Here is a 27,355-nt window from a genome sequence, read left to right on the forward strand (position 1 = left end):
GTAACTGTTGGTGAGACATAGAATATGATCGTTCATATAGCTGTTAAAATATATGAAGAAATTGATCATTTTGTGCACCACCCTCTTTATTTGAATTCTCTAGAATACTTATCTTTATTACAGAATACATTGAAAATGTTCATTTTGATGATTTCAGTTGTTCAAGGTTCCCTTGGAAGAGATGGCCGAGACCAACAGTCCACTGCTCAACAATACAGAGCTGAAGATCATCTTCGGTAACCTGCCTCCCATCTATGAGGTCCATTGCCATATGTTGGAAGAGCTCAAGTGGATGGCCACACACTGGAAGGAGGACTGTAGCATTGGCAAAATAATACTCAAATATGTGAGTACATTACAGTTATTGATATAGGTGGAACAATACTAGGGAACAGCGTGATTTACATGGCTATACCTATAGCACAGGCCAGCCAGTGCGCGGTGATACTCCCATCGTGAGCCGTATGTAGCCCAAGTGAAGTGAGGACAGTGCCAGCGTCACTCTCTCGTTCACTTTCCTGTTCTCCGCTGCTGCCTGCTCCCTTCCTAGTCTCACTGTCTTCGGAAAGGTAGTCATTAGGTTTTAATCATATCTTCCCATACCCTGAGTACGACTGTGATGTCGTGAAGGAAAATAGGCATCATTTATGCAAGAAACTAGAAATAACCCAGCAAAAATCACACCCAGAATTACCAGATTCCTCCTCTCAGACTTATAAAGTAAAGACTGTTGAAAAAACATCAAAATCACAAAAATCCAACCAATCAGTTGATCGGAAGATTGATTGATTTCTCATATCTTTTGCAAAGCACTGTCAAACTGCTTTTTGTTCAAGGATGTACAGTATTTGTTGATACTATGTGTTATATTTCTTATTACACCCTTTTCTTCTACTATGAAAGTCTACTAATACTAGGTCCTATTATATTTCTAGGCACCAGATCTCATGAAAGCATATCCTCCTTTTGTGAACTTCTTTGAAAACACTCGGGAGATGCTGGTCAATTGCGACCAGTCCAAGCCTCGTTTCCATGCCTTCCTCAAGATCGGTCAGACAAGGAGCGAGTGTGGGCGTCAGACCTTGCAGGAGCTGCTCATCCGACCTGTGCAGAGGCTACCTAGCATTAGTCTTCTACTGAATGGTGAGTTGATATTAAAATAATCAGTATTTTACATTAACTATTGTAGGTTGAGCCTGCCTGGTGGCAGCGTCAAGTCTATAATGGTCTGACACCATGGTTAGCTGGTTCGAGTCCTGTTGGTCGAAAAAGATTTCACCATCAGAATGTTGGCCGGCAGGGTAGGAGAGGTGGTGGTATCCAATGTCTAATCACCAGATTGCGTCCCAAAAGCCTGGATTAAATTCCAAACCTCTCCGCAGTGCTCATATGGAAGTGAAGGCATACAACGCTGTTGATGGTGATTCATCTGTTGGATGGTGATGTAAAGATTTGGGCAGAGCCCTTGGTGTTATTTGACAGGCATAGGCTACATGCTGATACTGGGTTTTGCCATCTGCCTACATCATCATCGTCATCGTCGTCATCCCACATTTAGATGTGCAGGTCGCCCATGCGTATCAAATAGAAAGAGTTGCACCAGGCGACCCGAACATGTCCTTGGACACTGTTGGCATTAAAAGCCACACGATAAGTAATGAATCATCTTGTTTTTGGAGATTTATGTTCGATAAGGTGTAATTGCTATCGAACTTGGTCTGTGGACTAAAGCTGCAACCCTGACGAGTAGGGATAACAATCGACTGCAACCAACAGAAATGAAGTTCTGTGGCAAAATTAGAAACAAATCCATCTGCCTCCAACTAGGGCTATGACAGTTTGTGTTTTAATATTGTAGAAGTATCACGTCTGAAATTGTTCGGCCACGTGAGAATGGAATCGATAAGAAAGCCTAGGCTTACAAGGCTGACCTGGAGATGGCTGGGTGAAGCATATAGAAAATGACCTGGTCAGGAGGAGCCCAAAATGGGAGAAGTCACTGGGAGAGGAGTGGTGGCATAATAGAAATTTATGGAAAAATATTGTTTGTATTCCTGCTGGAGTGAAGAATCAATAATTATGATTTATTTTGTAATTTTTAAATCGTATCAGTTTGGGGAGATCAAAACATTATATGAAGATTATACTGAAATTAATTGGCAACAACAAATTTACATACATTGTTACACTCGTAAGTACAGTAGGCCTAATTTACATACATAAGTCACTCAGCCTTTCAGATGGCGCGGGAGTAAAACACGCCCATGTGTATGTGCCGATGTACCTGCTTCCACTGACTCTTATGCACACTTAACAAAAAGAACAAATAGAAAAGTCTTTATGTTGTCCTCCTTTTCAGTACAAAAAAATGTCCACCTGTGTTAGATGGGACAATGTCTAGATATGTTTCGGCTTGTCTAAAAGCCATCTTCAGTAGAAAGATAAAATGTTACATATATACAGCCAAAACTGGTTAGGACGTTTCTGTGGGGACCAAAAAAAAAAACCGTCATAAAGAGGGAACGTGCTAAAAATATTAAAAACAATTTTGCTGTTAAATTTAAGTTAGGTTTGAATGTAAAAATAATTAACTTATGATAAAACCAAAGAAACAAGTGTTTATAATTATAATTATGAAATAAAGAAAGAACTAATAATATTTTAAGAGCACCAACATAGTAAAACTTCAAGGTAAAACGTTCTTGGAAACGCTAACTATACACGTTACTTACAATTATGTTGTCAATTAAGTTGTCATGGGAAAGTCCAACATCTGAGCGATTTGCACGTGTGTGGTTTAGCATCCACTTTCTCAATAAACTTAAATTTTTCGCCATCTGTTAACTGTCTAGCTTTCTTCTTCAAAACTGCGTTAGTATAGTAAGCCTAATTTATGTAACAATGTTACAGAAGTCATTTACGAATGTAAAAGTAAGCACCAACTTGCCTAATTTACATATGTTGTTACACTCGTAAGTACAGTAGGCCTAATTTACATACATAAGTCACTCAGCCTTTCAGATGGCGCGGGAGTAAAACACGCCCATGTGTATGTGCCGATGCACCTGCTTCCACTGACTTTTATGCACACAACGAGTTGAGCAGTGCAAAACTCTCCGCGCTTTTCAGCGAATCATTTTCAACACTCTTTTTCATGGTGGGTAATAAATATGGACCATCATAGTCTTCGTTTACACCTAAGAAAAATGCAACATTAATTTACGCATCCTTCACATTTCGTTAGAGAATAAGATGGGTACAATTTTGAGGATACTCTCTCAATAACGGGTGTAAATGATATCACGCTTTCCCAAACACAAGACCACTGGTATTTCCAGCATTAAAGTTATTAAGTTCTCAATGTCTGTTTGAGGTTCCATAACAACCACTGTACATCCCACAGGAAAAGAAAAAGAGACACAAATAACTTTTAAATTTAAAATGAGAAATAAATACTGTATGTCACACTTTTGTTTATCGTCTAAATCAATTTCTACTTTCTTATACAGTAGGTACGCTGTCGGGTTCCGTACTGATGTCACGAGCACGGTTGATCCGTTGTGTATGATTTCATGCATAAAAACTAATGTCCAGTAACACGTAACTGTGGGCGTGGGACTGCGACTCACCCTGGACTGCCCGCTCAAAGATTTTCTCCCGTGCGCTGTTACTCTCCGCCCCCTGCGTCATCTGAAAGATTTTGTTTGAACAATCAATTCTTAGTTTAGGCCTAAACAGGCCGGTGGCTAAGCGCGGAAGCAGGTCGAACCCGCGCTATCTAAAAGAGGCCTCATGAACGTAAAATTAAGCACCAACACGTTGGACACAAAGAGAATAAGACCGGCTTGGGACTGACGCCCCCTGCAGCTGTAGGCCGACACACAATAGCGCTCTACGGTCATGAAATTAAGTTCTCTACCAGATCCTTACCTTGGCCTGTCCTGCGCACAACGAGGCCAGGAACAGTATTTTAAATTTCTTATTGTGGGAGTTACGAATGTACTAAAAAGTGACTTAAGTGTGCCGTCCAGGTTTCTTTAGCATGTATTAATAGGACACAACCTGGGACTTTGAAATAATGGTGTAATAAGTAGGGAAATGCGCTAGAGAGGGATGTCTTAAGCAGTTTTGACTGTATACAAACAAACAAAACACTGAGAAACGCTAAAAGAACACATCTGTCACACCAAGAATGAAAACACAGATTTTTCAGCTATAACCAAGCATTCCTTCGAAACAAGACATGGAATATCATTGGACAAGGCCAAGATCCTAGCAGTTATCTCTTAGAATCTGGAAAGGAAAATCTGTCAGACTATCGAAATCAAGGAACACCCAAACAATATGAATTTAGAAGGAGGATATACAGTGGAACCTCGATTATCCGTTCCCGGAAAATACGTTTTCCTGGAATATGCGTTCAAATTACGTGGTCCCGCGAGCATCGTAATTAAATCACGTTGTAAAAGTCCCGCATTATCCGTTCCTCGAAGAAACGTTTTCCCGGATCAACCGCCCAGAAATTCCAGTTCCATCAATGCTAAATCCTCGATCAATCGTTTTTTAATAAACTGTATCTCACGAAAGGACGGCTATGGCATATTCACTGCGATAATTAAAGCAAGTACTGTACCGGTACTACAAAAGCGATCGGCGGTGAACTTGCATAAGAGACCATCTTAGCATCGCATTCGGGTGGTATTGTTTAGAGAATCTCGGAAAATCATAAAGCAGAGGGTGCCTACAACAATTGCAAGGAGACACGGCTCATTTCGACAGTTCTGCTTGAAGACGGAACGAGTTTCGTCATATTTTCGCACTTATAAAACGTCCATATTATGTCCAGGGTTAATGTTTATATTTTTACATTTTTTCGACCATACTGCCGAAGAGGTTTTCGGCACTGCTCAGGGCACTGCAGAGTAACTGGGCTTTCAGACAGGAATCGAAACTGCTCCTTCTTAACACAAATTCAGTACCTTTTGATATTATCGTACATGATATGTTAGCGAGACCAAAACAGATGTTGCACCCTACATTAAAAAAAAAAAAAAAGAAAGCCATGGGAGGTCTTGGGATTGCCTATTACTGTTTAGGTCCTGATGTAAAACTGGGCATGTTATGTTTTCGTGTTAAAATACCAAAAACTGCAGTCGTTTTATTTGCGCACGTTATATTTTAAATGGTTGGTATCATTTCAAACTCGTACTGACATGTGCAGCGAGCGTGCTTTCCAGATGACCTCAAGGTCACGAATAACCGTAATTTCTGAAGTTATTACATTTCTTTTATCTTTCCAATTTGATTGGATTTGTGACGCGCAGAATTGAATATAATGCATTCGAGAACTTTTAAGAATCGATACTTACATTCGAAACCATGTTTTCGAGTTCAACATAACCTTTAAAAGTCGATGTAGGCCTAATTTGCGCGGTACGAAATTTTCAGAAACTGACTACGATAGGTATACCGGAGACCAAATTACAATGAAAGATTAAGAAATGAACGGATTTCGCCATCATTTTGGGTGCTTTTGTATCTAATAAGCTTTATTTTATTAGATGAGAGAATTAAAAACTACTTGTGGTCGATTGTCGCTTGGCTTGGCGTTATTAGATTTTTCGAAGTTTGACTAGCCTAATCAAAGTTGCTGAACTGAAAGAAGTTTTCACGGGAAACTGACGAAGATTCCCCTGTAAAATTGAATATAAAGTACCGAGATTTTGAACTCGCGTACCGGTAATTAATGCGGTTTCGCGGTATAACATGCCCGCCTCTCATCCAGAGGGCCCGGGTTCGATTGCGACCAGGTCAGGCAGTTTTACCTGGATATAAGTCTGGTTCCAGGTCCACTCAGCCTACGTGAATACCTTTAATTGTGGAGCTATCTAATGGTGAGATGGCGACCCCGATCTACAGAGCCAGGAATATTTGCCGAGAGGATTCGTCACACTGACCATGCGCACCTCGTAATCTGCAGGCCTTCGGGCTGAGCAGCGGTCGCTTGGCAGGCAAAGTCCCACTGGGGCTGTAGTTTGGTTTGGTTTAGGAGTTTTTGTGAGATTATAATTATACATATTTAATTTTTGTGATGTTTAGCCAAATTGTTGATGGTTTTCATTCATTCCCGGATTTTCCGTTTTCCCGTGTTGTACGTTTTTTTTTCATGGTCCCTCGAAAAACGGAGAATCGAGGTTTCGCTGTAAAATCAACAATTCTTGGATGCCTACATAGATTAAGAGATACAGGCCTCAACATAAACACTCGGGACGAACCTCTTACACAGCAGTGCGGGCAAGTCCACTACGTGGCTGTGGCACATACTTTCCAGAATTCTCACGAGACAGCCAGGGGCTTACGTCAGTCAGAAAGAGTAGGATATATAAGGCCAAGGTCAGAAACCACTCTCGTAGTGTTGTTGCTGCCTGGGAGACTGACTGCCTTGGATCGGCTAGGGGTATTTCAGTCGCCTTGACAAAGAATACTGCAATGTATTTGAAACGTCTGCAAACTGTACAGACCGTACAGAAAACATGTTTCAATTAATGGTGGAATTAACCCCTCAGCGTCGCAGCCATTTAAATAGCTTCCTACCCCGCGGTCGGATGAGATTTCAACTACGCGCGACTGAAATACATCGATTCACTTAAAGAGTTACTACAAGTATAAGAGTAGCCCGATTTTCACGAAATTTGGAATTCCTTATGACAGAACTATGTACATGCAGATAATTACATAATTCTTTCACATTTCCTTAGTAATTTAGTTCCGTGTGATAGAGTTCTAAGCACTCTTTGAGACAGGGACTCAAGTCACACTCCTGGCAGCAGTACACTGACGTCTTCTTTCCGCCGTGTTTTGAACACAGGATACAATGTCTCTGAGGTTTGGATTTCCAACTCTTGGGTGCTAATTTCCTGATAAAATGTCTTTCCTGCAACCTTGGAACTGTATTATCTGATGCACGCCGGCCTTGAATATTTCGTTCCCCTCCCTCCGGAGCGTATTTTGTAAACAAACCTTTCACCAGCTGAACCCGATAAGGTAATTGCTCAATATTTTTCTCTGTGGCCTGTGTGAGTATTATTAGAGAATTTAGCAATTAGAATTCACAGTTGAAAACTTCTCTTTGACCTGTATAATTATCTATAATCTCTTACACGAAATTTCCAAGTACTGTTTCCTCCTCATCGTCACTCTCATCATTTACCACTGCTACATCATCTATTTCATTAACTGCTGGTAATACTGTCACTACTACTTCCGATTAAACTTTCATCTGAATTATACAATATTTCAAGCACGTTACTGTCAGTCATACCACGGCTGAGCGCGGCGCGTCACACGGACTGGTGAAGCTGCAGCGAGACCAAAAGCAACAGGACGAAACTGAATGAGGGGAATAACATTTATGACGAAACAAACCAACTCGATACATATTTCAGATAAAAGTTCGAGACAACGTCTTTCAAACGAGATATATACCATGAACAACTGGTTCTCGTATCGTATGACAGAAAGCAGCACTACCTGATGCCTACACAGAGCGCTCGTGGAGAGTTACGAAAATATTACAAGCTGAGAAATAAAGACAAATATAATAAATAAACCGCACTCCCAATGTACAAATAGAGCAAAGAACATCACACGAAAAGACAAACTTCTCAGATCATCTTTTCTTTATTTCATTCTGTGGGAAAGAATGAAGCAAACAGACTTTTAAAAAAGCAAGAGATTAGTGCTCAGTCTTATTTGACAAATAATTATCCTTACAAAAACAACTACATTATAACGATTTTTCAATTCTTATTTACAACGCTGATAAACCCGAAAATGTCTTCTTGGAAACAAAACAATTTGCATATCAGTAACTCCAAAACTCTTCGCGCTATAGCCGTAAATGTGAAACCATGTATGGGTCTATACCACGTATAGAGGTCGGCGCTGAGGGGTTAAAAGAACAATGATAATGATTATTAACACATTAAAAAACATGTGTTGATATGGTAAAAAATGTCCTCTTGTCTAAACGTCTCTGGTTAAAGTAAAAACTTTTCTAGTCTTTTCTAAATGGAAATCTGTCTTTCAAGATGCCGATATTCTCTTAATCGAGTAACTGGATTAAATTGGTCGTGCAATATCTGAGGGTTTCACAATTCTGTTACTTGAAGTAGTGAAACCCATTACTTGTATGTTCAAAAATAATCCTAAATTTTTAGCTAACATTAAAGTTGGTACTATTAAATCTGCATTTGCAGGGCACTAAAAAAGTATACTATGGGTGCTGTGTTCGTCAGGCCTGTAGTAACTCCTTCGCTGTCTGTCCAAGTACAGGCTCAGGCTCCCCATTACTCTCGCACGGTGTCAGCGCAAATTTGTACTCAGACTTGTGCAGCTTTGCCTTAATTGCTTTGATTTTAGTCGAAAATGAATGCATACACCGTCTGTTGCATACCTTTGGAATCACAAAGTGCAATAGTACTGCTCTAAATATTTATCCTCCTTGCATTGCCAAGCTAGAGACAAAAGAATGACTCTAGCTGCTGTTTTTCACTGTGGCTTCCTCATCGTGCAGTGGTTTGTGTTCTTTGCTAAATGATAATATTGAAAGAGAATTGTACCGTGATAATTACTTATGGAATGAAAGTGAGAATTGAAGTGGATCTAGTGATGATGAAAATATCGGTAGTGATAAAGACATCAGTGATATTCTCAGTATTGTTTTACCAGCAACAGGTGGTGGTAACGTAACTTCACACTACCGTAATGTATATTCCTGACAATTTTACGGAACTTTCTTCGAATGAATTTTTTTTAAATGACTCTTATAGTTTAAAAAAAATAAAAAATAATTTTCTGTCTATGTCTCTATTTCTTGTTTATGTGCTTGAGTTTTTAGTACACTGTGTAGAAAGCAAGGTAGTCTAAGACAGTGAAAGGGCTAAAGCGTTTAACCGTAAATTAATTTGATTATCCAGGTGATGGTTTATGATAAATTTGCTCACAAAACTGCTTGTTTCTGTATAGAAACTTTACCCTTTAATTCTAAGTTTATGGTTAATGGTGGTTTACCTATGCTTTGTTTTTTGTTGAAGTGTTCTCTGGTGATTTTGTTCACAGACATCCTAAAGCACACACCAAAGAGCAACTCGGACCAAACTGCGCTGGAACAAGCTCTGGCTGCGATACGGGAGGTAATGACGCACATCAACGAAGATAAACGCAAGACTGAAGGCCAGCTAGTCATGTTTGACATTTTCAACGACATCGATAACTGTCCGGTGAGTGAGGTGTTGGCGCAGTATCAGTTGCATCCAAAAGTCATGAATATGAAGTATTCACTGAATTGGCCCACAACGTTGCACGCACTCCACAGTTGTGATGGTAGTATTGCCAGACCTATGGCTTAGTTCCTTTCCAACCTAGCAAATATGACGTTGGGTGCCATGAAATCGGGAGTTTGTGGGTTCAAATCTCATTATTCTGCGATTGGCAATTTTTGCTCTGTATTTAACTCTTCGATACGTGCTATATGCACTGAACATGACCTAATATGTTGAAAGTGCATTTTGAGAAAATATTTGTTAATAATAATACAGTAAGAATAATAATTATAATAAAAATAGTAATAATATAGGAAATGAAGAATATTGGTCACGTGGTTTTTCATGGTTTCCCATTTTCACACCAAGCAAATGCTGGGGCTGTACATTAATTAAGGCCACGGTCGCTTCCTTCCCACTCTTAGCCCTTCCCTGTCCCATCGTCGCCATAAGACCTATCAGTGTCGGTGGGACATAAAGCAACTAGCAAGAATATTGGTCAGCAAAAGGCTTTTTAGTACAATGGAACCTTGAGTATCTTTTCCCAGAAACAATGTTTTCCTGTTGATTCATTTGAATTACGTGGCTCCATTATCATCCTAATTATATCATGTTATAAAAGTTGTATATTTATCCTTTCCCCGGAGAAACTTATTTCGCATATCAGCCTGCCAGAAATTTCAGTCCCATCAACGCTAAATCCTCAATCTTTTCAAGAAACAGTATCCCTGGTATTGTTTTGGGAAACCACGGAAGTCATAAAACGGAGTGGCCGCAATGGTAGGACGGAGACAGCACATTCCAACAGCTCCACTTGAAGATGGAACAAGTTTTGTCAGTTGTTCAGACTTTAAAAAAATAAAAATAAAAAATCTGCATTATGTCCAGGGTTAGATGTTTATTTTTGACAGATTTTTTATGATTGTATCGCCGAGCAGGTTTTCGGCTTTTCTGTCAGGGCAGTAGTCACTGGGCTTCCAGACAGGAATGGACCTTGCTCCTCCCTGACATATCTTAATATGGTCAGATACTGTATTCAAATCTTGAGAGTTGCATATGCTTGTTAGTTGTCTTCCTGTACCAAACCAAACTTGATGGGCCTTGGCCTACCAAGCAACTGCTGCTCAGCTCGAAGGCCTGCAGATTGCGAGGTGACGTGCGATCAGCGCGCCAAATCTTCTTGGCCGTTCTTCATTCATATCATTTATACATATAATAACCTGCCTGATTGCCGTAATTTGTAAAGCATTAAGTCTATATGCTCTGACTCTGTAGTTAAGATGCTTCAAGTACCGTTAATGGGGGGGAAAAATCCAACAGAATGTTATCCAGCAGGGCAGGAGAAATGGTGGCATATCATTTCTAATCACTAGATTGCGTACCAGAAGCCTGAATTTAATTCCAAACCTGTCTGCAGTGTTCATAGGGAGTGAGGGCTATGACGCTGTTGGTGGTGATTCGTTCATCAAGTGGCGACATGAAGACTGGCGTAAGCTATGTGCCAACACCATGCTTCACCTAATTATTATCATTTCACACCCGGACATGCAGGTCGCCCATGAGTGTCAATTAGAAGGGCTTGCACCAGGCGACTTAAGACATGTCCTCAGACATTCGTGGCACTTAAAGCCATGCGATATATATGACAACACAGAGGTCTAGTGATAGTGTCTTGCAGGACCCCATTACAGATCAGATAATGTTTTACCTACTCTAATTATCTGAGTTCTATTTTCTAGAAATTTAGCCACTCATTCAGTCAGAAATCCTCATTTTCATCAATAATCCTCTATGGTCTACCCTATCAGCGGCTTTGGATAATCATTAGATTGCATGCCAAGAGCCCCTTCAACTCCAAACCTCTCCGGAGTGTTGATATGGATTTTGACCATATGTTGCTGTTGGTGATTTTTTGTCAGAGATATTTAGCCTTCAGTGTTGTTCATCAGGAGTAGGGTATATGCAGACACCGGGTGTTATCCTCTCCCTACCTCATTAACATCACACACTACACAACTTTTACAGCCATCTCACTGGATACAAAAAGATCTACGCTTCTATAATCTTCGCCTCTGAGTCAGGGAGTAACGTAACTCCTTAACCAAAGATGCTGTGCTGATAAATGAAGATTGTAAACAGCATATTGTCATGGTAAATGGATCGTATTCAAGTGCCTTGACATTAGAACACACATTTTGTGAAATGCAATCCCCACTGGACAACAGCTTTCAAGCTTTGCAAAACTTCTATTAAACCAAATAACCCTGATGTCTTTCCAGAAGGATGAATGGGTAGTATGATTTCAACACCACCTAGCGGTGATCACAACCAGTTTTTGGTGCAAATTACTTTGTTTGCAGGACTATTGGTAACCTCTCATCAGTTGACAATCAGCTTCATTACATTGCAATGTGTTTCTGAAGTGAAATAACGCTCACAGTGAAGTAGTGTTTTTGCAATTGAAGAATTGACTGATGTCATCGCAGAAATTTGACTATTATTTATATAGATATTTGCAGATCACTCAAGACATATTTTTGATACTATGCTAGATATGTTGTTGTAAATATGAGATGATTTTTTTGTGGGCCTAAAGTTGCGTATCCTTCCTGAAGGACACTGGGGAAATGCAGTTACTTTTGTTTTAGGAAAGCCTTTACTCTGAACTATTAGGGATTCTTGAAGGGAATGAGCTGGCCTCATGGTGTAGGGGTAGTGTCCCAGAGGCCCCGGATTCGATTCCCGTCCAGGTCAGGGATTTTTACTTGGATTCGAGGTCCACTCAGGCTATGTGATTGCAATTGAGGAGTGGCGCCAGTCTAGAATGCCAAGAATAATGGCCAAGAGAATTCGTCGTGCTGGCCACACGACACCTCATAATCTGCAGGCCTTTGGGCAGAGCAGCAGTCGCTTGGTAGGCCATGGTCCTATTGTACCATGGGGTTTAGTTTGTTTTGTTCAAAGAGAATGAAGTTCCTGACACTGAATGACTTGACGTAATAACATTCCCTTTTGTTGGAGAATTCACAGATGAAGCCACTTGTCCACCTTCCAGGTTCATTGTTGCGTTCTGAGGTATCCCTTAGCATTTCACATGTTCCCTCATTGATAGAAAATGTACCTGACCTCGCTCTTGAGTACATATTTTCTGCTTACGTACAAAACAGGGGGTCAGCACACGTGATGGATTTAGCGGACCAAAATGCTTGGCATTTCTATCAAAGGGAGGCCATCTAAGAAACAGAAAGTGAATGCACATTTTGACGGATTGGAGCATTGCGTGGTACATCTTTAAATTGATGCTTACACTAACCAGAAAGAAAGGGAAAAAAAAGAAGAAGAAGAAGAAGAAAAAAAAGGCAGCTTCATTGCAAACATTGCTCAAAGAAGTGCACTACAGTGTGTATCAAATATAACTCTCCTTTGCATGTTTCATGCTCTATACCATTCCACACAAAGGTGTAATGCTTGGAATCTGATTTGTGAAGATAATTTTTTTAAGAAAACCTTTTGGGCGGAGTGGCTCAGGTGCTCGAGTCACTGGCCTTCTGACCCCAATATAGCAGGTTCGATCCTGATTCAGTCCTATAGTATTTGAAAGTGTCAGCCTCATGTTGGTAGATTTACTGGCACGTAACGGACTCCTGTGGGACTAAATTCTGGCACCCCGGCGTCTCCAAAAACCATAAAAGTAGTTAGTGGGACGAAAAGCCAATAACATTATTATATGAAGATAAATTAATTATATAATTAAGAAATAAATTCACGTTGTGGAATTGGCTTACATTGATTTCAAAATGAGTGAATGAGATAGTAGATAGTGAATTTCCCTAACGTCCTTCTGGAAGGATGCCCAGTTTCGGGCATACTAAGTAAGGAATGTGGTAGAACTTTTTCTTTTGCTTGATTTACCACCTCATTGATAGATTCTCGTGGAAATATTCCTCATTCCAAACAAAAAATAATTCATGGTTATCTGGGTTAACAACTTGGTGCTGAATGTGAAAGCTGTTGTGGTTATTCGTAAAAATTTTCCTAAGATTGGTATGACTGTTATTTTTTTATTTCAGCCTCATCTGGTGTCTTCTCATCGTAACTTTATCGTGCGTTGCGATGTGATGGAACTGAGTGATGGGTTGAGTGGACGTGGGGATAGCCTGGTGCTGTTCCTTTTCTCGGATATCCTCGAAGTGTGCAAGAAGCGGTCGAAGGTGTTCAATTCCCTCAAGAGCCCCAACACCACCACTGGCAGCCTTCACTCCGTCAAGATGAGCAACGGCAAACCTTTCAAACACATTCGATTAATGCCCCTGTCCAGCATCAGGCATGTGTTTGACATCCATGAGACTGATGGTAAGTGTGCTCAGAACCAACTATGTTTTATATAAAAATTGTGGCTCCATCCCCATTGAAGTCAGAATTTGAAATCGGGTTTGGATGCTTGATAACTCTCACACACACTCACTCCGTAGGCTTCTGAGGGGTATGAAGTTCCCTGCCGATCTTGCAAACCTCTTCCATCTTTTTCAATCTGAGCCCGCTCTTCCCAGTTATCAATTAGAGGGTCTGGCATACCGTGTTGATCTCCTCCTTCCAGGTGTTTCGGGGTCTTCCTGAAGGTCATTTCCTGTTAAGAGATCCCTTGTATAGATCTACTGGTGCTCTGTTATCCTGCATCCTCAGTACATGTCCAGCCCAGCGCAGTCTATTGGATTCTATCACACCCATTGTAGTGTTGTTGCGGGAGGGTGTAAATCTCATAATAAGATCTTTTCTGCCAGCTTTGAGAGATAGGATCGAACCATAGGCCAAATATTTTTCTATAAACTTTATTCTCAAAGACTCGATGCTTGATAACTATAGTGAAAAGTCTAATATGGTAACAATCCCTGATTAATCTCTCTCAGCCTTTATACCACATTATCATACCTGCCATTTCTCCCAACGTTTGCAGAGGACGCCCAATTTTTTTTTTGAAAAATTTTACAAATTCGGCTCAAAACATAAAAACATAAGTAAAATAGTGAAAGAATCAATGAAATTATGTGGAGTCACTCTTTGATCCAAGAAACATAAAGAAATAAAAAATTAGTAAAATTGACAGAATAAAATAAAAATAGCAAAATGTATGCCAAAATAACCTCTTAAAAATGACTAAATTAGGCAAAACTTTTCACCACAAACAGGTGCCTCTAATTATGTCATTGATTGCAGAACTTCAGATACATTGACCGGCATGAAAAACGCAACACACAAATATATATTGAAGAAATTATGTTTAACTTTGCAAGAAGAGTCTTATCAACTAGGAATGATCAGCTATAAGTTCTCGGTGACCGTCGCACCACTGCCATTCAAATCCCAAATTGACACCAGCAAGTCCGAAGGATGATTATCAGTGAGAGAACAGTCTTTCTCTATCCTGAACCTGCTTGTTTGGAACTTCTCACTAATCATATCCATATTTATTGGCCAATTTCATTACATGATGTGGCCTCTTTAAGTCGTGGACTGAGGAACGATCTTGAGCAGTTCTTTGCCAGGTAGCACCAGCTATTCTCTTGATGTCTTTGTCCCATCTGCCTGCAGTCTTCCTCTAGGCCTCTGATGATCTCTTAGACTCCATTCTAACACTAGCTTCGTCCATCTGTCATCTTCCCTTCGAGCAATATGTCCAGCCCATTGCCATTTTAAGGTGGCTATTCTCTCAAGAATGTCATTAACTTCAGTTACTGATCTGATGTCCTCTTGCAAAACCCAGCATTGACCTTTCCATGCCCCTCTGCGCTGTCCTAATTTTCCTTTCGTAAATTTGTTCAGTGTCCAGGTCTCGCAGCCATAAGTCAGCACAGGTAGAATGCACTGATCATAAACTATTTTCTTCAGATTTACTGGCATATTTGATCTGAAGACAGTTGAGTTTAATCCATACACCTACCATCCTAGTTTAATGCATCGAAAAATTTCTTGTCTTATATCACCCCTTCATATTCATCAACTGGCCGAGAAAGATATTTTCGTTTACCTTTTCTAACAGCATGTTGTTGATATTCACATTTCCTGCTGTGATCCACTTGTTGGACATGGCTTTTATTTTGGAAAGGTTCGACTGACTCACATTCCATGACAAGATCAGTAACTAATGTCTGGAGTTCGTCTTTGTTGTTTGCCAGTAATGCAATGTCATCAGCAAATCTCAAGTTGTTAAACCTTCTGATCTTTATACCATTTCCTTCCCAATTTAACTTCGACATTACCATCTCTGAAACAGCTGAGAACAGCTTTGGAGAGATTGGATCGCCTTGTTTAACACCACTTTCGACAGGGAATTCTGAAGTTGCTTCACCAACATTAGCAAAGACTGAAGAGGTCTGGTAGATGTTACTGAGAACTCTGATATAAGCCACTTCAATGCCCTGCTCATCTAAGGCTTGTAAGATAGCTGAATGGCTGATGAATCAAATAAAACCAAACTAAACCAAACCCCATGGCACTATAGCCCTTGAAGTGCCTTGGCCTACCAAGCGACTGCTGCTCAGACCGAAGGCCTGCAGATTACGAGGTGTCGTGTGGTCAGCACGACGAATCATCTCGGCCGTTATTCTTGGCTTTCTAGACCGGGGCAGCTATCTCACCGTCAGATAGCTCCTCAATTCTAATCACGTAGGCTGAATGGACCTCGAACCAGCCCTCAGGTCCAGGTAAAAATCCCTGACCTGGCCGGGAATCGAACCCGGGGCCTCCAGGTAAGAGGCAGGCATGCTACCCCTACACCCCGGGGCCGGCTGATGAATCAAATGCCTTTTCAAAATCGACAAAGGCTATATACAGGGGCATCTGGTATTCATTTGCTCTGCTTCACTTCACACAGAGCTAGAATGTGGTCCATTGTGCTAAAGCTGCTGTGGAATCCTGTTTGTTCAATCGGCTGTGCAGTCAAGGTTAGAGCTGATTCTGTATAACAAGATCTTCATAAAAAGTTTATAAAAAACAGAGAGCAAGCTTATAGGGCAATAGTTTTGGATATTGTGAGTACTTCCTTTTTTATGCAGCAGTACCATCTTTTCTTTACTCCATGATGCTGGGATTAAAGCATTGTGTAAACAATAAATGAAGACTAGCCAAGTGGTTTACTGTTTTATCAACTGTAACCGTCAGAATATCAACAGAGAGATCATCATTATTGGCAACAGTTCCTTTCTTCCTGTTGACTATAGCACATCTAACTTCCGAAGGGAGTATATCTGGAACTTTGATTATACTTTTTAGGTCAGGTGCTATCTAAGATTCCTTTGTTATACTATACAGATTTTGTCTCCATCATTTGCTATGACCTGTTTTGTTTTTTTACCAATTGTGAGCTTACGTTTAGCTGCCTTTAAACTTGTCTTGTTCTCTACACTTGTTCTTAAGGTTTCTTCATTGAAATTCTGTATAACAGCTTTCATTTCTCTTCTCAAGGTCTTACATGACTCCGAATATTCTATCGTATCCTGATCAGTTCGAATTTTCATTTCTCTTCTCCTCTGTAGCAGGTCTTTGGTTTTGTCACTGAATTTATTTGGTTGGTCGTTATTCTTACATAAGCCACCTACTTCTTGTGCACTTACAACTAACATACCTTGTAGGTCTTCTTCCTTTTTTACTTAAAACTTTCTATGGATGACCTTTTGAAATTCTTTTTTTTTTTGTTTTCTTCTAAGTTTTTTAGATTGATTACGTTTTTCTTCCTTTTTAAGAGTTTTTTCTTTCATTTCTTACATTGATTTCAATTCTTGCTCTTACAAGACAGTGATCACTGTCAGTATTGAATTTATAGACATGATACTGTATAGGCTTTTGGGCTTATGCCGTGTCAAGAAAAAAAAGGTGAAATTTTTTATGTTTTGCAGAGAACTGTGCTCTGCGTCACCAGAAGAAATCTCGACTGTCCACGAGAAAGGCTTCTTAAAGAGTTCTCTGCGAAACGTAAAGAATTTCATTATTTTCTTGACAAGGGATAAGTCCAAAAACCTATACAGTATCATATCTATAAGTACGGGCCGTGAAAGCATCAATGGCAACAGTATTGAATTTGTTAAAAACTGAGATGTCTTTCACAGTATGAGGCGTGTTTGACAGAATAAAGTCTATCTCGTTTTTAACACTGAAGTTGGAGCTTCTCCATGTCCATTTCCGGTTAGGATGCTTTTTGAAGAACGTGTTCATTATTGGCATGGTGGTATATTCTGCAAATTGAACTAGTCTCTCTCTCCTCGGCTGTTCCTGTAATCAATTCCATACTTGCCCACCACTCAGTCGCCAAGTTTATAGGTGCCGGCTTTTGCATTAAAATCACCAAAAACCAGTTGGAAATGGCAATCTCTTCCTTTTTCACAGATTTTTTTCAAGACTCTCATAAAAGGATTCAACTTCATCTGAATGGCTTGAAGTGCGAGCACAAACTTGTACAATCTGCACTTTGTATCTTTTCGACACATTTAGAACGAAATTAAGAACTAGTGTTAGGTTTAATGGTCCACCCCATCAATACACTTCACTTTACAAGTGAAAACTATTTAATATTAAAATATATTAAATTGTAACAATTGTAACAAAATTGTAACGGTGAAGTTTGTAAATTGTAACATTCAGAACCAGTCGAGCAGTTCTGCTGGATACTACTTCTAATACTGATATCTTGTCGGTGATGTTCCTGTTTACTAAAATCCCAACTCCGTTCAGTTTTCCTTCTGACTCATCACAGAAATAAAACAAATTGCCAGATTTTAAGAGGAGGCAGTCTTCTCCTTTCCTACGTATTTCACTTAGACCAACAATACTCTGGTTGATCTTCTGAAGTTCTTCTTCAATCTCTTCTAGTCTGTCATTACCTAGCATTGAGCGACAGTTATAGATACAGACATTGAATATTTGAGGTTCCTTTGTTATAGATCTGTGTTTCTGTGATATCAGAGTTGTTCCCACCCGGAGATCCAATTGTGGGAATATTTTACCTCCGGAGAATTTATTAACCTTAATGTCATTCATCATTTGACTTAAAAGGATGTGAAGCTTAGTCACCCCGCCTGCTTCAGTGATGGATTGGTGATCTTCCCATTCACTGATTGGCTCGCCGACCCAGTTTCCCGCTGGGGTTGGGTACCTAAACCTTCCACTGAGTTGTTTGGCTTGACAGAGGCACCTCTTGTAAGTTATGTGCTTGGAGTTGAAGTGAGAGAGGCTAGAGGACTCAAACTTGCCGAGTCAAAAAGACTCGTCCCAGATCAATTCCCAGGACCTATCATATCCATATAATTCTGTCAAATTCTAATTCTCTCATTGTGGAGGTTATCTACCCTTACTTGTCTGCAGATAGATTTCACTTTCTCTATCGTAGGCCTAGATATATTTAGTTCACTACAGATCAGATGGTGGTCTGTATTATAGAAAAATCCCCAGAATACCCACATGTTCCTAACAGATTTCTTGAATTCAAAGTCTGTTATGATATAGTGTATTATGGATCTGAAACCCTTACCATCCCACTTGTATTGGTGCATAGACTTCTTCTTCTTCTTCTTGCGTTACGGCCTCTGTAGGACCACGGACAGCTCCTTCACGGATTGCATTTTCTGGTGCATAGACTTATGCTTGAAGAATGTATTTGTAATTGCTAATCCCATACTAGCACAGAAGTCCTGTAAATGCTTCCTATTCTTATTAGCTTTCATATCTTCCCCTCATTTACCCATCACCTTCTCATATCCTTCAGTTTTATTTCCTACTCTCGCATTAAAATTGCCCATTGGCACTACCCTGTCCTTGCTGTTGTCCCTGACTACAATATCACTCAATGCTTCATAAAACTTGTCAACATCCTCATCTGTACCTTCGCATGCTGAATAGAATGAGACAGTTCTCATCCTAATTCCTCCAACTGTTATATTTACCCATATCATTCACTCTTTAACATGGCTAACAGAAACTATGTTGTGTGCAGTAGTATTCCTGATGAACAGTCCTTTCCCATGCTCTGCCCTTCCCTTGTTAACACCTGTTGCGTACACTTTATGACCTCCTATCTCTTCGTCAGTATCTCCTGATGCATCCTCTTTGTAGAATCAGTCGGTTCAACTTTCTTCCTCAAGCCCACTTAATATTGATAGCTCTCCATCGAATTCCATTTTGTTTGCCAAAGGAGTCCTTTGCGTGTCATTTGGAAAACTGAAGGACAAGATGGCTTAATGGGCAGCTGCCAAAAAAAAAAAAAAATCAACTGATTAACTGTCATAGCTAAGAAATTGTGAGCTTACTGCATTTCACATAGAACGATAAAATTTCAGCTGCATATTTATCAGATTTCCTGGTATACTTCAGTCATATAACATATTTCTGAATATTCTCTTGCAGATTGCCACAACGTTTTTGCTCTGAGGTGTCGCAGTAACCAAGAGCTCAAAGAAAAGCTTTATTTGTTTACACTAGCTGATGAAGAGACTGACAAACTGGGGTTCCTGCGGACACTGTGCCGCCAGATGGCCAACACCATGTGTAAAACGGATGCGGTAAGTCCACGAGTTATTTGTTTGAGAAATGAAGCCAATTTATTGGTGTAAAAAAATAAAAGTGAAAATAGTTATGAACAGTGTTCATGGCAGGAAATAAATAAAATTCCAATATGCTATTATTTTTTACTGGAAGAATGTACCCATCGTTGACGGGTCTATAGTTGGCGACTTCTGTTGACCCTTCTTTAATGGGTAATTTTTAAGCAGCAACGTGCACTCACTGGGCTGTCCAGCCTTAATTACGAGGAGATACCAGGAAGCAGCCAAATGCCTATCTGAATAGCACTTGGTGTGCTCTGAAACGCTTCCTTTAACACATTGATGATGGGCCTCGGAGATCTCCATATTACTGCAGCCAACAGTGGTTGACGGTCCTTGGAAATCTCCATTTTTACCCTCTGGGATCGTTTGCAGCTTGTTGTGTTATCTGTTGGCTAAACTTTGAAATACCTGCAATCATATTGTGGAGGACTAGGATCTGAATGTTACTGCTGATATATTTTTCCATTTATGCTATTTTTGTAGCCATGAAAACTGCCTATATGCAAGGGTGTTCTTATTTGCAAAGAGTAAGTGTACAAGAAAGTTCGCCTGTGCACCATGCCTTGAGCGACGACAAAATATTTCAAGATATCTACGCAGATTCATTATCTGATGTGCCTAGTGAAACAGCATGAAAATGGACCATTTATATTGGAATTATGAATTCACTCATTCAGGACAAATATTTCATATTTCCTGTGGGAATCAGTATCTACATCGTCTGGTGGCCTAGCAGGCATCAACTTTGGAAAAGAGAGCAAGTCTATCATAATGCATTGGCACTGCCTGTGGCTCCAAATAGCCTTCACAGTGGCCTCCACTGTATGCTCTAGCCATGCGTGTTAGTAGGTGTGCTAGTTACCAACTGATGAGCCCAAATTGGCACACTGGGGCGAAACGCTGGCAACCAAGAATGAGTTAGCTGGAAAATTTATAATTTCCAATAATGGACCTTTATATTCATGTTATGAATTCACTCATTCAGGACATATATTTCAAGTTCCCTATGGGAATTACTATCTATATCATGGTATGAAGAAGCATCATTGAGCTGCTGCTCATAAAAATGTTTGTGTAGAATAATTCGAGAAATATTTGGCATTTTGGGTGTCATTTTAGTACATTCAGTTTGCAAAAGTGTTAACAGTTTTTTTTGCTAATCAATGTTTTGTTCTTGTCTTCTTTTCTGTTTTTTCCTCTTCTGATGCTGACATGTAATTATGTTTATCCTGTTATGTGTTCTTGTTCATGTTTCTGTCTTTCTTAATCTGTCACTTATTTGGTCCTTTCCATTATTTAGTTTGATATGAGTTGTAAAAAAAGAAAAAAATCTGCTAACTTTGTGATTGATGCTATTATTGTTTCAGGAGAATTTTCTGACATCTGTCGATTCACAGAGTTTGGACATTGATACAAGCGATATTAATTCCGGAACTCTTAGTAAAGCCTTCAAGTGAGTATTCAGTCATGTATATCCCTACCACAGTTACTATGGCTCGAAGTTTCATTTTCTGATCACTCTTTTCCATGCAGATTTGCTTCAAGAACTCGGATAAAAGTGGGTCGGGCGTTCAGTTTCAACAAGACGCCGAGTAAGCTGAAGAGAGCTGTTTCAACAATGATGAGCCCTTTCGGCAGCACAACTAACCTCACTCCTGCCTCACAACTTGCGCAGATGAGGCTAGCGAGTTGTAATAATCTCAGTGTAAGTAAGAAATAAGGCTGAAGAAGACTTTGCTTGTGAAGTGTTCTGTGGATCTTTATGGCTGTTGAAGCCGTCATTGATGGCTTAGTTTTTATATAAGTGCAGTGGTAATGTCGTCCAGCAGTGATGAGTGGCAGCCGAAGAAAGAGTATATTTCAATCGGTGTAATGTTATTGTTGATCAGCTTTATGGACATTGTAGTCCACAGTATTTAGTTTTCTTCATGCTCAGTGACATTAGGGCATCTGAGGCAGTCTTTGCGCTTTCTTTCTCATTTCAGAGAGTGAGAGGTTGTGTGTTCAACAAACCCTTATCCTGTTTCCCTAGGGGGTCGGGTATGTAGTGAGATGAATCTTCGTAGTGCTTAGATTAATGAGGAAAAAATAATATGGAAGTATGTATGTCAATGTTGATTGACTATTTAGTTAAAAAAGAACCTTTACATTTTTCTGTCTGTTGAGCACAAATATAAAATTATAGAACACTACTACATACCTAGAAAAAAGACAATCAACTATGTACCATTGTTTTATAAATGTTTGAAAGGCAGAAAAACCTGAAAGGTTATATTAAATATGTAGACACTGAAGAGCATAGCTTCCATCTTAAATTTAATTTTTAATATCATCAATATTTATGATATATTTATAAACATCTTTCTCCATGCCACTTTATCCTGTGTTATCCTTTTCATTTCTACTGTAACTACATCATACATCTGCTGTAATACGTTTGTTATATTCATGTCTTGGTCTAACCCTACTGTTCTTACTGCATATACAACTGACTGAACAAGCACTGGGTGTCTAGAAATGCATTCTGTCACTCTGTCTCATCTCCTAGTCAAATTTCTCCCAACCACTCTCCTCTTACAAGCTTGATTCAGCTTCTCTTCATTTGTGATCTTACCTTCAGCATTCTTCTGCAACACCATATTTCAAAAACTTCTATTCTCCTTTCTATAATAGTTAAATGTTTCAATTCCATACAGTAGCACACACTGCACAGAAGTCTTGGAAACGTCTTTCTAATAATGTCTGAGGTGATCATATTTCTTTTCTTAAGAAAGACCCTTCTTTGTGCTAGTTTGTGTTCTATGTTCTCCTTACTTCTGCCATTGTTTGTTCATTCTTCTACATGATTAACAATATTTGTTTATCTCGTTTATTTCTTTTGTCATATTTGAAGCCCTTTCTTTCCGGTTTTGACTCGTTCAGGTTATAACTGCTAGGTTCTAGAGTCTCTCAAAACTAATTTACAAGTAAATAAAATGTAGAAACTGCCTGAAAAAACCAACATACGAAGACATACCTGGAAATGAAAAAACTTACTTAAGAATAGAATGACATATTTTGTTCTTGAAAGAACAAAATCAGATTACAATGGAACCTCGATTCTGTGTTTTTGGAGGGACCACGAAAAAGAGGGGGGGGCGGGGGAGAGAGAAAAAAACCGTACAACACGGGAAAACAGAAAATCCAGGAATGAATATAAACCATCAACAATTTGGCTAAACATCACAAAAATGAAATATGTATAATTATAATCTTACAAACACTCCTAAACCAAACCAAACTACAGCCCCATGGGGCCTTTGCCTGCCAAGTGACCGCTGCTCAGCTTGAAGGCCTGCAGATTACTAGGTGACGCCTGGTCAGTGTGACGAATCATCTCGGCCGTTATTCCTGGCATTCTAGACTGGGGTCGCCATCTCACCATTAGAAAGCTCTTCAGTTTTAGGCTAAATGGACCTGGAACCAGCCCTTAAATTCAGGTAAAAATGCCTGGCCGGGAATCGAACCCGGCCCCTCCGGGTGAGGGGTAGGCAAGTTAGACCGTGGGACCGGCTTCAGACATTAATTACCGGTACGCGAGTTAAAAATCTCGATACTTTATATTCAGTTTTACCAGGGAAACTTTGTCGGTTTCACGTGAAAACTTCTTTCAGTTCAGCAACTTTGATCAGCCAAACTCTTCGAAAAATCTAATAACGCCAAACCAAACAATCGACCACAAGCAGTTTTGAATTCTGTAATCTAATCAAATAAAGCACATTGGATTTAAAAGAAAGAAATCACCCAACATGATGCCAAAATCCCTTCTTTTCTTGATCTTTCATGGCAATTTGGTCACTGATATACCATTCATACTAGGTTTCTGGAAATCTTGTACCGCATAAATTAGGCCTACATCGACTTTTAAAGGTTATGTTTAACTCTAGAATATGGTTTCGAATATATGTGTCGATTCTCAAAAGTTCTCGAATGCATTATATTCAGTTCTGCGTGTCACTAATCACAATGAAATTGGCAAGAGAAAAAATATCATTAAAACTTCAGAAATTACAGTTATTTGTGACCTTGAGCTCAGCTGGAAAGCGCGCTCGCTGCACAAATCAGTACGAGTGGGAAATGATACAAACTTTTTTTTTTGCTTTACGTCGCACCAACACAGATATGTCTTATGGCGACGATGGGATAGGAAAGGCCTAGGAATTGGAAGGAAGCGTGGCCTTAATTAAGGTACAGCCCCGGCATTTGCCTGGTGTGAAAATGGGAAACCACAGAAAACCACCTTCAGGGCTGCTGATAGTGGGGCTCGAACACACTATCTCCTGATTACTTGATACTGGCCGCACTTAAGCAACTGCAGTTATCGAGCTCGGTACAAACATTTTAAATATAACGTGTGCAAATAAAACGACTGTGATTGATATGACATCTTAACACAAAAACTTAAAATTCTCAGTCTTATATTAGGACCAAAACAGTAAAGGCAATCCCAAGACCTTCCATGGCTTTATGTGTGTAACGTGCAACATCTATCCGGGTCTCGATAACATAATCGTATTTAAAGATAAAAATTTCATTGTTCCGTATTGAAATTATTGATGTTAAAAATTAAATAACTGGAAAGGAGGTTCAACCTATTCAATACTCAAAAGAAAGAAACGTAGCAATCACATTTCTATTTAAATGGGACCGGTTTCGACCTTAGTCTAGGTCATCATCAGCCATAAAAAACATGTAAAATGTTTATGAATGTTGGAGGTCAGTTTCACACTCTGTTAGGCACAAAGACACGACACCACATTCTGTCCTGCACAAAGTCACAACACTACCAATTAACATGCGAAGATCAAAAAGGCTTGAATTCGCAGACGAACAGATCTGTAGTAGAAAGCCGCCAGCTCCCGGTGACCAGCGCGGCACACTCAAGGTCACGCGCTGCGGCCAAACACCAAAGTAGAGTGGAGAACGTTTCGAAGGTCCAGAACCTGTCACGGCTGTGGGAAGCCAAGTACGTATATAAATATATATATATATATATATATATATATATATATATACGATGATATTAAAATACTAGATTTGTGTTACGGAGCAGTTTCGATTCCTGCCTGAAATTCCAGTGACTATGATGGAAGTGCCGTACACAGGTTCTGCGATACAATCGGAAAAAATAAAACTGTAAACATCTTACTGTGGGCATAATGCGTATGTTTTACAAGTACGAATATTTGACGAAACTTGTTCTCTCTTCAAGTAGAGCTGTCAAAATGTGCTTTGTCTCTTCCAATTGTCGTGGCCGCTCTGCTTTATGGTTTCTGAGGATTCTCTAAACAATATCACTCGAATGCGTTGCGAGGATGGTCCCTAAGGCTTCGGCCACAGTGCAGGCAGCGAGCGGAGCGTTGCCGCTGTCAAAAGTTGTGGAGTGGGGGAGGAGGGAGCGTTGGTGTGGACATCTTGCGAGAGTCAGTCAGCGGCGCGGCGTGTCCCCTGCACGTGGTGATTAGATATTGGCGGCATCAAAGTTTTTCCGTTTGTCTTTGCTTTTAGAAAATTCTTACCTAAAAAGAAGAGTTCGAAGTAGGGTCAGGAGAGAATTTGGTGTTCATCCAATTAATAAACAATGTGAAATGTATGGAGAATTTCATCATTTATATGGGGAACTAAGGAGATTTCCTGATAGATTTTTCGAATATACTCGTATGTCTATTCAAACATTTGACTTCTTACTAAACAAACTTAAGGTGCGACTACAGAAGCAAGTCACCAACTTCCAGAGACCCATCAGTCCTGCAGAAAGACTAGTCATTACAATAAGGTAAGGCTATTTTTGAATTAAATGGTGCAATTGTATATATAAATTAAATTGATTAGTTCTATGTCTCCGTAAATTTTTGTGGAAGAAATTAAGTCGTGTTCGTTCAAAATACATTCAAGAGCTGTCCTACATGGCAAGGAAAAGTAAATAAGAACAAGTTAGCTTCTACTTAAAATTTACTTTTCAATATTAGAAAAAATATTAGAATATTAGAGAAATATTAGAAAAGAACGAAAGTTCCAAGGGTTTCAGTCTGTTTCACTTGCTTCGTGTCTTTTTACTGCATTTAAAACTTCAAGCAAGAGTGTACTTTGCAATGTTAATTTTTCCACCGCGCTTAAATTCTTCATATGCGGCAGAAGAGTCATTAAGAAACAGTAATCGGGATCACTGAAATACTGTCTCTGCCTTTGTTCTTCTAATAATATGTCCATCTTTTTTTCCTCGAGCTCCAGCATCTTCTCATCGAATGGATCGATTTTACGCTTCCGGGCTCTTGGTTTTGGCGTTGTGGTATCCGAGGACACATTTGTCTGTTGCGATATCTCCTCACCATCACTGCCAATAGTATGTTCACTTTCCCCCACATGAGGCGCTTGATGGCGATGGCATCTCTTGTAGGTAGAGGTTTCCCTCAGTTCTACCAGGAAGAACGACGTCCTTTACAAACATCATGGCGTCGAAAACCGCCCAAGATGATTTGACGGTTTTTGCTTCGGAACCGCTGTATATCCTTGGAAGCTTCTGGAGTTCCTTCTGAAACTTGTCTTTCAAATTCTTCCACTTGTTTTTTGCCACGTTTCCTGAAGTAGAACACAGTAATAAATATTCAATAACTACTGTATGTGGTAATTAATATAATCTTATATTAGTCCTAATGGCTTAAAATTTGAAAAATACTTCAAGTAAATTTCTAACAATGTTCTTATTTTCTAGGTTGTTAGCGACAGGGGTATCGTTTCGGTCACTGGCATTTTCCTTCAGGGTAGGAAAATCTACGGTTTCTGTAATAGTGAAAGAAACCTGTGAGGTCATCTGGAGTGAACTGGTTGAAGAATTCATGCCACAACCAACTGAAGAAAAACTAAACAAAGTGGCCACTGACTACTATGAACGCTGGGGGTTCCCTAATTGCTTCGGTACAATCGACGGATAGCACTGTCAGATAAAGTGCCCTCCTAATTCCGGCTCCAGTTATTTCAATTATCTCAAATATTTCTCCATAGTACTACAAGGTGTTGCTGACGCAGACAAAAGATTTTTAACTATTGAGGTGGGGTCGAGAGGAAAACAGAGTGATGGAGGCATTTTCACAACTTCCACACTTTTCAATTTATTGGAAACCAATAATTTTAATGTGCCTAGTGATAAAGGACTACCGAACTCAGATGTAAAAGTGCCACTGGTACTTCTTGGAGATGAAGCCTATCCTCTAAAACCTTACCTCATGAGGCCATATCCGGGGAGAGGACTAACACCTAGAAGGGAAAGTTTTAATAAACACTTATCTAGTGCTCGAAAATGTGTGGAATGTGCATTCGAAATATTACGTGCTATGTGGCGATTTCTGGATACAAATATTGACACAAACGTGGAAAAGGCCATCACTTTTATCAAATGTGCTT

The 27,355-nt window shown here is 39.7% G+C and overlaps 1 protein-coding gene across 1 annotated transcript in view; it reads left to right on the top strand.

Moving 5' to 3' along the window:
* The window catches only part of pbl (epithelial cell transforming 2 pebble), a 153,450-nt gene that overhangs the window by 113,314 nt on the left and 12,781 nt on the right, over positions 1-27,355 (top strand). The window contains exons 10-16 of the mRNA XM_067158177.2: positions 158-346; positions 936-1,143; positions 9,121-9,281; positions 13,394-13,676; positions 19,716-19,870; positions 21,283-21,368; positions 21,449-21,620. Of these exons, the coding sequence (XP_067014278.2) occupies positions 158-346; positions 936-1,143; positions 9,121-9,281; positions 13,394-13,676; positions 19,716-19,870; positions 21,283-21,368; positions 21,449-21,620 (1,254 nt within the window). The remainder of the gene's footprint in view (positions 1-157; positions 347-935; positions 1,144-9,120; positions 9,282-13,393; positions 13,677-19,715; positions 19,871-21,282; positions 21,369-21,448; positions 21,621-27,355) is intronic.

The sequence above is a fragment of the Anabrus simplex genome, chromosome 14, assembly GCF_040414725.1.
Source record: "Anabrus simplex isolate iqAnaSimp1 chromosome 14, ASM4041472v1, whole genome shotgun sequence".
NCBI lineage: Eukaryota > Metazoa > Arthropoda > Insecta > Orthoptera > Tettigoniidae > Anabrus > Anabrus simplex.